Source organism: Lottia gigantea (assembly GCF_000327385.1).
Source record: "Lottia gigantea unplaced genomic scaffold LOTGIsca_76, whole genome shotgun sequence".
Lineage (NCBI taxonomy): Eukaryota > Metazoa > Mollusca > Gastropoda > Lottiidae > Lottia > Lottia gigantea.
The window spans coordinates 512788-528616 of record NW_008710536.1 but is presented as its reverse complement, the minus strand read 5'-3'; the positions used below and the strand labels follow the sequence as shown (position 1 = coordinate 528616).

The window sequence follows — 15829 nt, the reverse complement described above, 5'->3', positions numbered from 1 at the left end:
CTTCTTTAGCTGCAGTCAAAGCTCTGATTGTGTTGACTTGTGATTGAACACCATTTTGAAATTTGTTATATAACGGATTGGACCTGAAATGTAGAAATATAAAAATCTATAGAACTATGTTAAGAAGGAGTTCGCGAAATTGAAGAAATGTTATTTTAAAAATGCTTAGACAAGTAACCGAATCAAGTAGGATTTTTTAAACTTCGACTATTCTCTCGGAGAGTCTACATAGCTGATAGTGTTGATTTGGAATACTTGTTGCACATTAATAGGCTGATGACATCCAGGGTAGAAGATCGACTAGATTTAGCTTTATTATAATAAACACAGTGTGGGATAGCTGTAACATCGCAGAAGATCAAGACATATAAGAGATGTAAAGGAGTGAAGAAATTATCTAATTAACGAGTCAATTATTATTATACTGACTGTATAATATATCTTTTTCTTTCTGTGTTACTATTGTAAACCAAAGATCGGTGTTGCGAAATAGTACTGATGAAATCTATTTTTATCAGTAGGATTAGTACTATATTACAGTTTACAACACAAATCCTTATTTATCACAGTTTTTGGACATTCTAAGGGTGCAGAAAAGTAGGACGTAAAACTCCATTCCTTTCCTTTCCTTTTGGACATTCTAAAGATAAAGGAGGGTTGGAAGTTTGGATTCCATTCCAATTGATCAGGCTAATAGTAATAATTGAATACGGCCAAATATTTAATGCACGAAAATTTGGATAAGTTCGAAAACAAAAACGCGGGGATATACCGGAATGTAGAATGATTTGGCATCATGTCTAAAGATTATCAGTGGATATTAAATAATTGGATCATTTCGTTCGCTCGTATTACATGTATCCCTGTCTGACCTTAATTCCTTTTCTAACCAAGACAGAAAAGTTCATAAAGAAAAGATTCGAGAGTTTATTCATATTGAATCTTTAAGGTAATATAATTAACAATATAACCCCTTAACAACGTCTGTACAAATATCTTCACCATAAAATACATAAACAAATAGCCAGTATATATACTTTTATATTTCAATGAATGAATGAATGTCGAAATGAATATCGAATTGAATGAATGAATGTCCAAATGAATGTTTAAATGAATGAATTCATGAATAAATGAATATCGAAATGAATGAATAAAGATCACAAAATAATCCAAATAAATTCCCAAAATATTGCTTTGCAGTGAAGGATATAATATGACGTCTCTAAACCTCTAAATTGCGAATAAGTTATGGTATTGTATTTATAACATTCACAAACCCCATCATGAACGAACGTGAAAATTCTGCCATCACCGTGAATATATGAAAATGGAATAACAAAAGTGTAAGTGAACGACATTCTAAATCTAATATTCTGAATTACCTTGTCAACTGATCAGTAGAAGCCTGTCATTACACAACAAATGGCTAAGTATTATACAAAATCAGAATGCATGACGAGCATGACTTGCTAACAGAGGATCGAAAACTATTAAATTTTTAAAAATATACTTGCTAACAGAGGGTCGAAAACTATTGAATTTTTAAAGATATACAATTAGCCGAACATAAAAGCCGGTATCCATAGACATGTTTACACGGATCGATACATGTACGTTGTATTTAAAGACTTACTTCACGCTATCCATCTCAAAAGCCACGTTTTCCAGTCCTAAACGGCTATCATCTTCCGAAGATGGAGTTATTTTAGATTTCTTTTTCTTTCTATACAACTGCTCCATAATTATTCAGTGAAAAACTCCATGCAGGTCATTTCATTTCTAAACCGTCGAGACCTCTTGTTTAACCGCCATTACATGTTTGTGATATGACCACTTATTGTTTACATGGTTACCATTAGCAACCAGGTGTAAAGCGGCCATATATATCATTGTACAAGCGATTTATTTATTATGTACATTGACAACCCCTTGGCTTACATATGATTGAATATCTATTGTATTATATATCAGACGTATAGCCTACCCTTCCCTTGTTGTTCAGTTTAACTGTGTGTAGCATTGGCTACGATATACTGTGGGCCTACAAGGTCGTAGATTACTTCTAAATTGGGTTGATTAAATTCTTTGATAAAATTTGCGGAACCATGACCGTGATAATGTCATAATATTTTTAATGAGCGTAAAAGCTGAATATTTGTTGGTTGGTGTTCAATTTGTTTGCAGAACCATGGCGTTGAAATGTTTTTCTTAAATAGATTGTAAAGAAGTTTTCAAATTTTTAATGTGTATTAGGGGGACTGATAATATCACATTTTAGGACCAAATTTTCAATCTGTGGTTCCTGCAATTACACTTAAACTAAGTGTTTGATGTCGACACTAATCGCAGTGTTTGCTTAGAAATTCCTAGTTTGAAATATATTTGAAGGAATTATGCGATTTTCTGAACGACTGAAATATATTCAACACCCAATTCACCAGCACCCCCTCCCCCTATCCTTTTAATGTATAAAATCTAGATAATGTGTTGGTAAACGAATCTTTGTGTTTGGGCAGGTGGAGGTTCGTTTGAACACTCCTCATGTAAATCCCTCTATGCTACAAAATCAATTCTTCTGAAGTGAAATTATTTATTATTAAATTATCTAAATCAATGATTGATTATCATTGATAGTGAAGACGTGTTTTTACCTTTACACTTCAGGCCTGCACATGAAATACCTTAAGACAAAATTGCCCGATCCTTATTTTGTCTTTCTAAAATGTTACATGTACTCGCATTTTGTTTTAATACTGTTTGTTTTAAAGACCTAATATCGGCACAATAGTATTGGTACAATAGTATTGCAACGGTATATAGACATTATGCAATAATGGTATCGTCCGTTTTTTTACATTGATACCGTCATTTATCTACCTTGGTTAATGTTTGAAAGCTTTCCTTCGTTTGAGGCAAAGGGAGGTAACTGAGTCATAGCCTACAGACGATAAATAGAACTGCCTAATTTGGCTGCTGGTCAAAATCGTTAGTGAGGCTGAGTCTTCATGCTTTTGCGCCATTTTTAGTCAGTGTTCGTTTGGTCATCGGCCTGTTAACATTAAATAAGATTGTAATCAACATTGTATAACTTTGTTTTTTATCGTGTCATCGCCATCAGTCATGTTCTTCGCAGCCCCACGAGAAAAGTAAATATTAAGAACAATCAAAGGGTCTTGGTCTGAAGTAATACGAGTAGGCTTACTTAGATATGATAACCAAACTTGAGGATTTCTTCCATACTAAATCAAAATTTAAATCGTCGATCAATAAGTTCTTGTCGAAAATGGCTGGAAATGAAAGGGCTAAATACATGGACTACAGACTACATAAAATTAATGTGGCTAATCTAGTTCATACATTCTTAATATTATTAATATGAATGTCCCTAGGCGAGTGAATTTCATGTAATTTGTATTGATTTAAATGATATTACCAGAAGAGAGACATTGAAATAGCAATCACAAGTCTAGGTCTACGAGCCGATGAAATGATCAAATAGCCATCCTGCGTCTAACAAGTTTAGGATTTGATTTCAATGAAAGCATTTTTACATTTGATTTGGTCTCCTAATACTCGTATAATTACAACAATAATTGTACGAAATAGGATCACGCTGTCTATATGTTAGACTAGATTCAACGAAGCTAAATTTCAACAGGAAGGTAGTTGAATTAGGTTTAAAAACTTTGACCACATACTACTTAAAACTTAAATCACCTCCACCCACCTTTACCACATCCAAATCCCCATCTAAATAAACACACTTCCCTCCAGGAAATTTCATGTGTAAAGGACCGACTCTTCGAACTGAAAATTCTTTTCTCTAAATTCATATTTTCAAATAAAGAATTTTTAACTTGGCACATTATTGAACTAAAAAAGGGTTTTCAACCTGAGGGTAATTACCTGGGGATAATTTTGACATTTTTGGGGGTAAGTAAGGCGCTTTGTAAGCTAAAAAATATATTTGGACAACAATTAAAACTGAAGTTGTTATTTTAAGTCAGGTTATATTCTCCAACACGAAATAGTAGGATTTTTAGGGGAAGTGGGTAACGTAATCAACGAATCTGAACGAAAGAAAGAGAAAGGTTAACCCCTGACCCAAAACAAAGCAAAATACAATTATGTAAACATTGATTTAGGACAGAAGAGAATTTGTAAGGGTAAATTATTTTTTTACAAATATAAAATTTTATAACAGTGACAGACCACACAAAATTGTTATTACTTCCCTTTGACCACATGAAAGCTATGTACGTGTACTGTACTACTCCGTACTTGATAGTAACATAAATATAGCTGACCACTGAAACTAGTGATTTATATTTAAAGAATTCATAAGGCCAAAAAAAAAACAAGCAGATAAACTCAAGAAATGAGCCTTCTGCCATCCTGGGTGAAAATCTAACACAGTTTTCCAAATATTCAAGGTAGTGGTTATTTACTACGTATGTAAAGTTATGGACCATTTTCAAGAGGTTATTTGCCTCATAAATTTTACCTTGTAAACCGGAAATGATACATTTTTACTAACATTTGTTAACACGAGTGATCTGTCTTTGCACCGATTTCAGATCAATCGGATAATAAACCGCGGATATAAAATAAAAACAGTGTCAAAATTTACAAATTTCGGTTATAACCGAGTAAGTGAGTAAGTATTTCATAATGAAAAGTGAAAAGCCACAATCGACCAGTTAAAAATGCTGTTAGCTAAATCAATAGTGGAAAAAAAGAAGAACAAATCGAAATCAGTCTGGGACACACAAAAATCACTTCCCATGACTCATGATAAAGAAATGTTCTGAACGTTTGCAGAAAAAGCTATTATTTGAAGCTTGATACGAAACTTTGATTATTTGCAGGTTGTGATGAATATAAATTGCCGTTAAACTTTGACTAGATGTCGAGAGGCTGTGATGAAATAAACGGTACAGATGTCTAGTAGGACACAAGGCAGAAGTACTATTTGTAAAATTTCTAGGACCGACATGTATGTTTTTTCTATATAATTATGGCAGTCTGAAGATAATTCTGGACACATGGACACAGAATCAAATTTCGACGATGAGCCGTGAACCGTTCATCGAAAGTTCCTCATATTCGAACTTGTCCAAGATCTCATCAATGTAAATGATCTCACCAAATTTCATTAAAATCAAATAAAAACTGTAGTCTCTATTGTGTTCACAAACAAATTTTGACGTGTTTTTTTGGCGTATAAAAATAAAGTGGGGGTACAACTGGGGCTACAAACCATTGCACCTACCCCTGTTTCCCCACTATATGACTATAAGAGATTTTTTCTCGCATGTAAGTCGATAAAACCTTTACCAGTAGATCCTCGTCACATTTCTAACATTTTCTTTGAATTTTTAACAAACACATTATGTTTCCATTGATACTTGCACATAATTGTTTTTAATTTTGTTTCTTTTCACAATATACAATGTATAATATACAGAGTATCAGAGGTTTTGATCTTAGTGGTCCTTCAAATAGGATTCTATTTCAAGAATCATCTTGTTAGTTTTGTCAAGCACATATATTGACCAGTGGCTCAATCACCAACCGGCCACCAAGCCAGAAAAAAATACAGAATCTTCCATAAACATTCATTGAATTGACTTACAGAGGGTTCTCAGAATGCAGGACAGCCCTAAAAACAGTTAATACCACGGTTCAACTAATATGGTTGATGACTGATATTTCTACCAGACATCACGTATACGTCATTTCAAAACAGGACTAACACTTTTTGTATAGTTTTGTACCGACACAATATGATCATCGAACTAAGGATCGGGTTGAATTAATTGGTGGAAGGACCAGAAGATGCTGTGGTTTATCATGAACACTTGAAATATTATTATTTCCAACTGGTGGAGAAGGTGCTTTCTGCACAATAATTGCAGGTAGCACGTTCCTCTGACGCTTCATGATGGCGTCAAGAGTTTGCAGCGATTTGTTATAATCTACTATATTGCCGTTTAGCTTCCATAACTTTTTAGTATTTTCTACTTCGCGTAATCGTTTCGTTCTTGGATGATTTTCCATTATCACATTACGAACATCCAATTTCATGTCATCGATTTTCATTCCGTTGTAGACACCATTCTGAAATGTAGGCGACATTAGTGATTTTGTCCGTCGCCTATTTAAACACACTTGTAGTCCTTTATGTTCGAGTAAAGATTTTTTATAGGTCATAGAACGTTTCCAGTAAGAGTAATTTTCAACCTCCGATTCGCGTTGTAAGCAATGGTCGAGTTTCAGATGTATTTTCTTCAGTTTATCGTTGGTTATAGTAAGTCGTTTATGACATAAATTCCTCTGTTTTCCGACTTCTTTCAATCTTGGGTTGTTTAGTTTGGGCAATAGAACTTGTTGATCCATAATTGTGTATCATGCCCACCGAAATTCTGTCCTAATGAAATATCCGAAACAAATCGTGATTTTCACAGCTTGCTGAAATAAATTAATATATCAAGTTTACACATGTGCACTTGCAATTCGTCGGAAATCACGCTTTTTGGAAATTTACAGACTAGATCTTGAGCTAACAAATGAATAATAATTCGTATTGCATAGACGATAACAATCTAAGAATAAGATGTAAATAATTCTACGTAGAAAATACATCACAATAATGATATAGTCCACTGCAATAAAAAAAATCATGTGGTCAGTAACAGTAAAGTAATGTAACAAAAACTGCACAGAAACAACAAAATTTTGAAGAAGTCCTTATTCCGCCCGCAAAATTTCAAATTCCTAAAATCCGTCATAATAAAACAACACTGTATATTAAGGTATTACGAATATCAATAAACTGCAAAATAAAGTCTCTCGAAGGTCAAAATGAATCATTAACTTACATGTTGTGTTGTCCAAATCACAAACTCACGAACTACAAATACTTGATTAAAACCCCTTCTTTACTTGACAATTTATCTTATGTGTATTTAATTGAAATGAAATATCTGCTAAGATTAGTTGAAAAAATGATAAGTATAATAATAAAGCCAGAACACAAACATATATCTATGTATATCTTTTCGTTATGTATTTTTCAAGGTAAAACGGTCAATTTAATAAACGTTATACCAGATTTTTTTTCAGAGCACAGTTTTGAGAGGCAAAACTTTCTGTTCTTTATACATACATTGCAACCCATTGATAAGATACGTAATGTATGTGATGCTATTCATATAAACACTTGCATCCGATGAAATTAAAAAGGGATAGATGCGCCATTTTTTTTAACAATCATACCTTATCCTTAGACACGGAATTTTTTTTTAGCAATGCCAAAGCCTTTGAAAGTTAAAAAGTCGAGTCGTCTTTTCTTGAGATACTGCCACATTTTGAAAAAAAAAACATCTATAGAAATAAGAAACGAAATTCCCAGTTTGATATATTTTTGAACGATTTATGCGATTTTCGTACATGTCTTGTACTTCTGAAGACCATTTACATATGTAAGACTCAAATTAAACCCAAAATGGCGCAGCTATCCTTTTAAGTCCAATTCTTGTCAACACAGACGGACAACGTCATGCATTGTGTAACGTGCGGAAATTGCTAGGGCATAATCTCTGTTGATTTCATACTGGCGAGAGATAGTCTCTAACATAGTTCATGTTATCCAAGCAACAAAGGCTATTTCCATCCCATTACCCTTCGACCAGAGTTAGAGGAAACCGGGTGCGTGAGGACATCATCTCGACCTTAACCAGGATCGAGCCACAGCCACAGAAAAAGTTTTACTCGCTGAAATTAAAATGAAATTTTATTCTACGTCCAACTTTTCTGCGTTTGATAGGGTTAACAAACAACAAGCAACGGTTACCCAATACCCAGGACTAGGGCATTAGCTTAGTCCAATAATCGAGGGATGTTTTACTCTATCATAGCGTGACGTTAAAACTAGTATATTAAATTGCATGACAAACGAGAAGGTGGTAATTGTGTTTAGATAAAGTTTTAAATAAATACCCTTATAACAATAGAATCTAATATCTCATGAACAATAGATCTATAATAAATATCTTTTCACGTCACTAAGATCTTGTTATAAGTCATTTACTTCAAGTTCACGTATTTCTTTATAGCTTATCTTAAACTAGTCGACAACCAAGATTCAAAAATATTTTAATCTATAAGTAAATGCATATGCACACAAGCTTTTGTTTTGTCGTAAGTCTACATACGAATACCTTTGTAACTCTGACGTAGGTATGGGCTAGGGCAACATTTCGCTTTACAGCATGGGTTCGTTTGGAGCTTGACCATTAATGTTTGAATTCAGTTGCCTCCCCCCCCCCCCCCTCACATTATGGTGAATATTTAGTCTTATAGGTCTTGTTGTATTCAATGTCTCAATCTAATGGGCTTCCCTAGATTAACAGAATTTGGTAGTTTCATCTTCGGGCAAGTCAATTTCTATACGCTCAATTAGGATTAGGATGAGATCGTCTATTGAATGGTCGTCGAGGTTGAAATGATTAGAAACAGGCTTGCCTTTCTTTAATTTAATATCCGACCTATGAGCATTAAAGAACTGAAATGATAATATTTTTCATAGTAAACTAAAAACAATCAGTACATAACAGATACTATACTTCTCGTCCATTGGGCGAGTTATTTTTTCTAATTTCAGATCAGAATAAGAACAGAAGAAAACCCAATATCAAGACCCTTAATCCTAATTTCTAATTATAGTTATGGCCATTTTAGTTCAGGGGTGGGGGTCGGCAGTCCGCCTATAGAGTCTAGATGCACTGCTCGGGGTTAAGACCAAAAATTTGACAGGCTTCTGTTCGAAGACTATCAGAACTCGAAAGCTGACATTTGCACTGAAGGTACACATCCATCGGAAGTTGCTGTGTTGTAAATTTCAAGTTCTCACCATGTTAAACTCCCCCCCCCCCCCACCTCTTCTGTTTGAATCATTTCTATACGTGCAATTACATGCACCTCGGCGTGCAAGTTATTGAAGTCTTCGTGAAATACTGAGAGTAGTGGGTGATGGGTGTGGGCATGCATGCCATGACAGAAATAATTTGTATAAGTGCGTTACTTAAGCATGGACATGGCCCATAACGCCGCTCTCCCCTACGAAGTACATTGAACGCCACATGTCGACTTCAACAAAGATACACCAAAGAAACTAAGTGTAACAATGTATATTATTAAATTTTAGTGGCTAATCTCTTTGATGCAAGTGGGATCAAATTCAGTAACAATTTAAATTTTTTTGTTCTGATATAGGCTACAGTTCTTACCCAGGTTCTTCATTCTGGTGTACTTGTTTTACATTTGACGAACATGTGAAAGAAGGACTACCCTCTTACAACCAAATGATTGGAGTGAAATGCGCGTGCCACTTGGCTTTAAATTAGTCATATCCTGCCTGTAAAGACTAACATGTAAAATCATACCATTATTCAGTTGCATCAATCGCAATGTCGGGCTCTTCATAAATTCTGTTTCATTTCAAATAGTATTGTCTAAAATCAAGCCTAAATGATATTTCGTCGCATTAGTTGATCAATCCAACAGGCCTACAAGACGTGTACGTGGATCACAAATTTCGTTGTTTCTTATAGCAAAAAACTTAAAGTAGGTTAGGCCTACGTATTTGATTTTTTAGCAAATTTACCCAATATTTTAATATCTAATTCTGTTTCCCGGGCTTCCTACAAGCTCTTTAGAAAACTAGATTCATTCCCTTTCATAGGGAGAGGGCGGCAATTTTTTTAAGCGAGGCTCAACTATATGCCCCGAAGTCGTCACAATTACTCGAAATCGTCAGTTCTATTTTGTTCAGCAGCCGTCGTCGAGTTTTTCAACTACTTGAACACCCTTATGCAAGTAATGGTATAAAAAACATGGTGCTCACTACTTCAATTTTTTTTTTTTGGTTTAGCTAAGCTCTCTGGAAAGTTCAGTTTAAGGATCCAAGACAGAAGGTGTCCTTTACTGATTTTGAATCAACAATCAAGCTTTTATAATACATGGAATGTGTAGTATTAGACCATTAGTGCCATTTTATATCATAAATTAAATAGGTTATATATTTGAAAGTTCCTTTATTGAACAGTTAGCAGAATACATTCAAGTGTGTTCTGCATAATATAAATTATGCAATGTAGCCTACATAAAATTGTAGAAAAACTGAATAGCACAATGATTTATTTGCATAGCAGTTGAAAATATCCAGTCACATTTTTTCAACTAGTCGAGATTTTTATTGTTCAACTAGTTACTTAATGTAGCTCTGCATTAAATCTATCCATTATACGATCCTTACTTATTCAATAAGTAACTACTAATAATTGACTACGTAATATCCAACGGTATCGAATACAGCGTTTAGTTTACTGACATGCGCACTACTATCTAACTTTGCTTCCTGTTTAGAAAATCGTGTAGGGGAAAAACATTATTTGTTACAGGTGTCTTGTTCCAGATTAAAAACATAAACATGACGTCTGTCGCAAGGGATGAAAAAGAAAGGAAGAAAAAGCGACTGATTAAAACAGAAACCTCAACCCCAGAGGTTAAAAAATCTAAAGTAAATGTCCCTTTTTTCCAGTTCCTTCGCTTTCCTTTTCTCAATTTTGTCAGTGAACAGATTTAAAAATGTCACAGACTGTATTCCCCTTTGCTGATGAATGATGACAACATCAATGTCACAGAATAGCGCTGAATATGGGCTATTTATGTATAGTATGAAACTTTCCAGAAATCAGTTCGCACAAAAAATTCCATTCAATAAAAGGTATACTTAATAGGCCTAGCAAAGAGTGTCCACATTTTAAGTTACAATTTGAAACTCAACAATGATAAGGAAACAAATGGACATCTGTGACGATAGCTTTTGCCTGCATCAGATCTTTGACAATGCTAAATAAAAAAGGGTGTATGACAATCCATTTAGGGCCTATGCCTTTTCTATAATGATGGTTAATATTTTCAGGAAACTGTTGCTTTGTTTTATGCTGAAGAAGCAGAAGTTGATAAAAGAGACCCGGAAACAGATTTAACTTTGTTTCAAGGTGCTTGTGGTGTTGTGAGAGAAGCTGTCAATGATATACAAAAAATGAAAACTCATGGAAAAACTGTAAGCCATTAAAGCTTATAGAATATTTTCATTCAGATTGAATGTTTTTACATACATTTCTCTGGTATTTGTTTGTGACATGTATACCTCCTTTATATGCCTTCTGTTAAGCTTCTTGAACATGCTTGATAGTTTTTGTGCAAGAGGTATCAAAAATTGTGTCGGGTCAAGTTTGTCTTGAATTACGGATACTGGCATTACTAGGAAATTTGAAGGATGCATTAAAAGGTTAAGTACTGTAGTCAATTTGTTTACCAGTAGTAACAGGCATTACAACAAAAGATCTCTTAAACACTAAACAATTCTATGTTACAGAATAAAAGTGAACTAGAAGAAAAAAGAGCTGATGCTGTAATACAGTTTGTTACATTAAAGAAGATAAATAGATTGTCTCATTTTAGATGCCGTAAAGTTAGAGATTCCACTAATGAGGTAAAAATCGGTTGATATCTTGATTCTGATTTATCTTAAAGTGACAGACAAGCGATCAGTTTAACCAATCAAATGTTAGTCTCCGAAACTAGAATTTCTTAGCTAAGCTAGTCAGTAATAATGTTCACAGCTTAAAGTCGAAATTTAAGCCTTCAAATTAGTGTGTGTTTAGAATTATCTGCATTTGAAAGTTTATAAGACGTCTGATCTTTTGTTGAGACTCTCTCATATATTAAGACATGATTAGTCAGATTATGATATTTTTTGTCCATTCTTTCTTAGTGTCATCTTGTCTTTTAGGCCAAACAGAGAATAGACAAGTACCATCTTCAGTTACAGAATTTGTTATATGAAGCTATGCATTTACAGAAAGAAATTAATAAATGTTTGGAATTCAAGTAAGTATTAGGGACATAAAAATATTGTACAATGTTATAGTTCATAAAATACAGATGAAACCAGGGCAATTGATTGGAGTTCCAAAATTTGATCTGGAGGAAATGTGCTGGATTTTCTGCATTTTTCATGAAGATCTTAATTTACATTTGAAAGTGTCTGGTTGGAAATTTATGTAATAAACAGCCCCAAATTAGACCCTCTATTGACATTTTTGTTAAAGCCATTGACCTTTGGGAGGAGGCCATTGAGAAGAAGTACTTAGTTATAATTGCTTTTTTTATATAAAGCTGGCACATATCCCCTTGAAATGAGAGTTACCTTGTCATGTTTTGATTTCAATGAATCAAACTATATACACATGCAATGGCAATGATATGTTTAAAATCTCTGGCTCTTACAGAATTTATTTATAAAATTTATTTTAGATCTAAAGATGAAGAAATAGATTTAGTACCTGTAGAAGAGTTTTATAAGGAAGCTCCAAAACAAATATCAAAACCAGTAAGTTATGGCAGTTAGTGTTATTAATCGAAAGTCGTTAGGAGTTAAATTTCATATCCATATCATTTTCAAAGTTGAAATCTGGCTTATTGTTCTCGAGCGGTTAAACAAAAACAGTTATTAGAAAGTAGACTTGATTTTTATATAAGGGACAAGCTTGCATTCAAACAATCATATTTTTGTCTCAGAAATGGGAATATTTTAGCTAAGCTTATTGGTAATGCTATTGACAGTTGCACAGCTCACCGTCAATATTTGAGTCTTGAAATTCTGGTGTGTCCAGAATTATCTGTATTGAAAGTAAGATGACAAAAATTTCTAGTGTGAGGTCAGGTACATTCGAAGTGATAATTCTATTTTTATGCAGGTCTAGTACTTCTGAAGACCATTGACATATATTCATATTAAAATATATTCAAGACCCCAATAAACCATCAAATGGTGAACTATGGCCTTTAACATTCTTCTATGCAATTATTACCAATATTGTTATTGCAATGACAATCTGTTATTACAGGAAACAACTAAGAAAGATGAACATCAGTTGACACTCGCTAGATTAGATTGGGAGTTAGAACAAAGACAAAGGTAAATAAAGATTTATAAATTCAAAGCAAACACACGGAACATATATTGATTTGTTTCTAGATTTATGCTAAAGCCTGTTTGATGCTAAACTAATTTGAATTAGATAAAAAATTTGTTTCTTTTAGTTTTCTGATATTTTTAGTCTCTGTATTGTAATCTAAAGTTAAAGAAACTGATAGAGGTATCTAGTAGTAAAGATGAGATGTTAAATGTTACAGATTATCACATGAAAACTCACTCAGATTTTCAGATTATCAAAGAGGTATCCAGTAGTATAGATGGGACATTGATTTTTCAGATATCAATGAAACGAATAGAAATATCTAGTAGTTAAGATAACATATCTTAATTTTCAGATTATCAAAAAAACTGAAAGAAGTATCTAGTAGTAAAGATGAAATATTAAAAGAGATTGATACTAAACAAGAATATTTAGACAGTCTACAACCTAAGTTAAACTCTATTTTACAAGTATGTCTTTCTATAAAACTTTTCTTCAATTCTTTCTTTGTTTATTGTTGCATTAGTAACAGAATTTCACCTATCAACAGGACCTTTCAAAAATATTATTGCCCCTGTTCTCTTTAAGAAATGAAATTAAGCTTTATCAGCTTTTCATGCATTTATCCCCTTATCCCATATTGTCTGACCCATTGTGTTACTGAATTTTAGAAAAACTGCTTTGCATATTCATGTACTTTTTTCTCAAATTTTATCACTCAAGTTTTCTGTAGGTTATTTCACATTTTCATATCAATAGCTGTATTTAAGTCATTTAGGCATTTGATTTGAAAGTTAACTGAAAGTATTCTTTTAGCATACATTGTAATATATGGCATCCATGTTAAAAAAAATGACTTTTTGATTTTCAAAAAAAATTAGTCAGAAATATCCGTATAGATTTCTTTTCTTGGTAAGGAGATCAATAGCGACCAACTTTTAATATGATGAAAAATTGGTAGCACAATATATAGATGAATTGATACATGGCGATACGACATACCACGATATGTGTAGTGTATTGTATCCTTTGGTCATGTAGATACAGTTAGATATGTAGATACGATATTGGGAATTCTAGATGAACATGTTTTCACATATAACTAGACCTCATCCGAATACATAAAAATCTATTTTCACAAACATAAATATGGCAACAGTTAGTCTGTACCTATAGACAATAGTTTACTAGTAATAATTCTGTTATTAATTGAAAATATACAGTAGTAAATAATCATTGAAACTTGGAAGATAAAGCTGCACTTTTTCAATTGTAACTTGGCATGGCCGGTAATACCCAGCACTATTATAAATCTTTTGCTTATGCTCATTTTCCAGGCAACCAAGCCAGTGCAGACATACCTAAAAATGCCATATGATGAAACTAAAGAACAACATTCTACAGCATTACATTTACCACACCCATTGTATGTTTTATACATGCAGTCTTCAGCTTATAAAGATGCTTGTGGTATGTAGTCGCTTATGGTATTTCCCTCATTGATCACTGCATGAAGTTTTCTTTTTTTCCTAAACCTATAGCAAAGAGAAAGGAAATATGTAATGACCTCTTAAAGTTATACTACCTCTTATGATGACCCAAAAATTTGTTAAAATAGGTCTTTGTTCATCAGTGGACTTCTCTTAGATGGCACTGGTTGCTAGCAGTTGTTGAAAGTTCAATATTTCACAGATTCTGCTTGTTGCATGGCTGACCATAGCTACTTTATTTATATGCACAATTTCCATCACATTAAAGATTTTTAAGATTTGTTTCTGATATTAAAGATGTATGTATTATGTTTGTAGATAAGAATTTGAAAGTAACAATAGATGGAGATATACATTCAGCTAAAACTCTAGATATGTCAGTACAAGAAATAGGTAAAAAAAAAAATCAAATCTGTAAATTATATCATATGAAAATTATATTGTATGAAAATTATATCATATGAAAATTATATCATAGAAATTATAGCATATGAATATTATATTGCATGAAAATTATATCATATGAAAATTATATCATAGAAATTATAGCATATGAATATTATATTGCATGAAAATTATATCATATGAAAATTATATCATAGAAATTATAGCATATGAATATTATATTGCATGAAAATTATATCATATGAAAGTAATATCATAGAAATTATATCATATGAAAATTGATATACAAAAATATAAAAATCATATAAAATTATATCATAGAAATTATAGCATATTATTATGAACATTTATATCATATAAAAATTATAACATTATATATATATATAGTATAATTATAGCATATTAAAATTTATATCATTTAAAAATTTATATAAAAAATATATCATATGAAAATCATATCATATATAAAAATTATATCATATAAAAATTATATCATGTAAAAATTATATCATATTAAAATTGAATCATTTGAAATGTGCGAAAATATCTCTGCATGTGTTTTAGCAAAATAATTACTGCTAAAGTAGAATTAAGGATAGATTATAATTTATTTTCTAGAAGAAGATAGTGACAGTGATAATGAAGAACATGAAAAGAAAACAGTAAGTCTATTGTGTATGTTATTTAGAAGAGAAACTTGGATTTGTGGGTAATGCTAGGGGGAGACAAAATTTTATGCTCGAACATGTCAAAGCTGTGTAGGTTAATTTTATACCTTAGTCTTGAGGAAGTTTTGCTTACTAGACACTGAATGGTGTTAACCGTTTTCATTTACTTGCATAATTAGATGACTATAATGTTGTTTTTCAGAGAAGAAGG

General features: G+C 32.5%; 2 protein-coding genes across 2 annotated transcripts in view; one reads left to right on the top strand and one right to left on the bottom strand.

The window, feature by feature from the left end:
• Positions 1 to 5793: 5793 nt before the first annotated feature.
• Positions 5794 to 6402, bottom strand: LOTGIDRAFT_168524 (hypothetical protein; the record flags this gene model as incomplete). The annotated part of the gene is made up of 1 exon (XM_009066403.1): positions 5794 to 6402. One exon carries the CDS (start codon positions 6400 to 6402, stop codon positions 5794 to 5796), a length of 609 nt encoding a protein of 202 aa, XP_009064651.1.
• A 4023-nt stretch (positions 6403 to 10425) lies between these two features.
• LOTGIDRAFT_236170 (hypothetical protein) overlaps positions 10426 to 15829 on the top strand; it is a 25433-nt gene continuing 20029 nt past the window's right edge. Inside the window, exons 1-10 of the mRNA XM_009066402.1 lie at positions 10426 to 10585; positions 10991 to 11134; positions 11450 to 11566; positions 11867 to 11964; positions 12391 to 12466; positions 12984 to 13054; positions 13411 to 13525; positions 14393 to 14525; positions 14864 to 14938; positions 15569 to 15612. Coding sequence (XP_009064650.1) covers positions 10496 to 10585; positions 10991 to 11134; positions 11450 to 11566; positions 11867 to 11964; positions 12391 to 12466; positions 12984 to 13054; positions 13411 to 13525; positions 14393 to 14525; positions 14864 to 14938; positions 15569 to 15612 — 963 coding nt within the window. The 5' untranslated portion in view covers positions 10426 to 10495. The remainder of the gene's footprint in view (positions 10586 to 10990; positions 11135 to 11449; positions 11567 to 11866; positions 11965 to 12390; positions 12467 to 12983; positions 13055 to 13410; positions 13526 to 14392; positions 14526 to 14863; positions 14939 to 15568; positions 15613 to 15829) is intronic.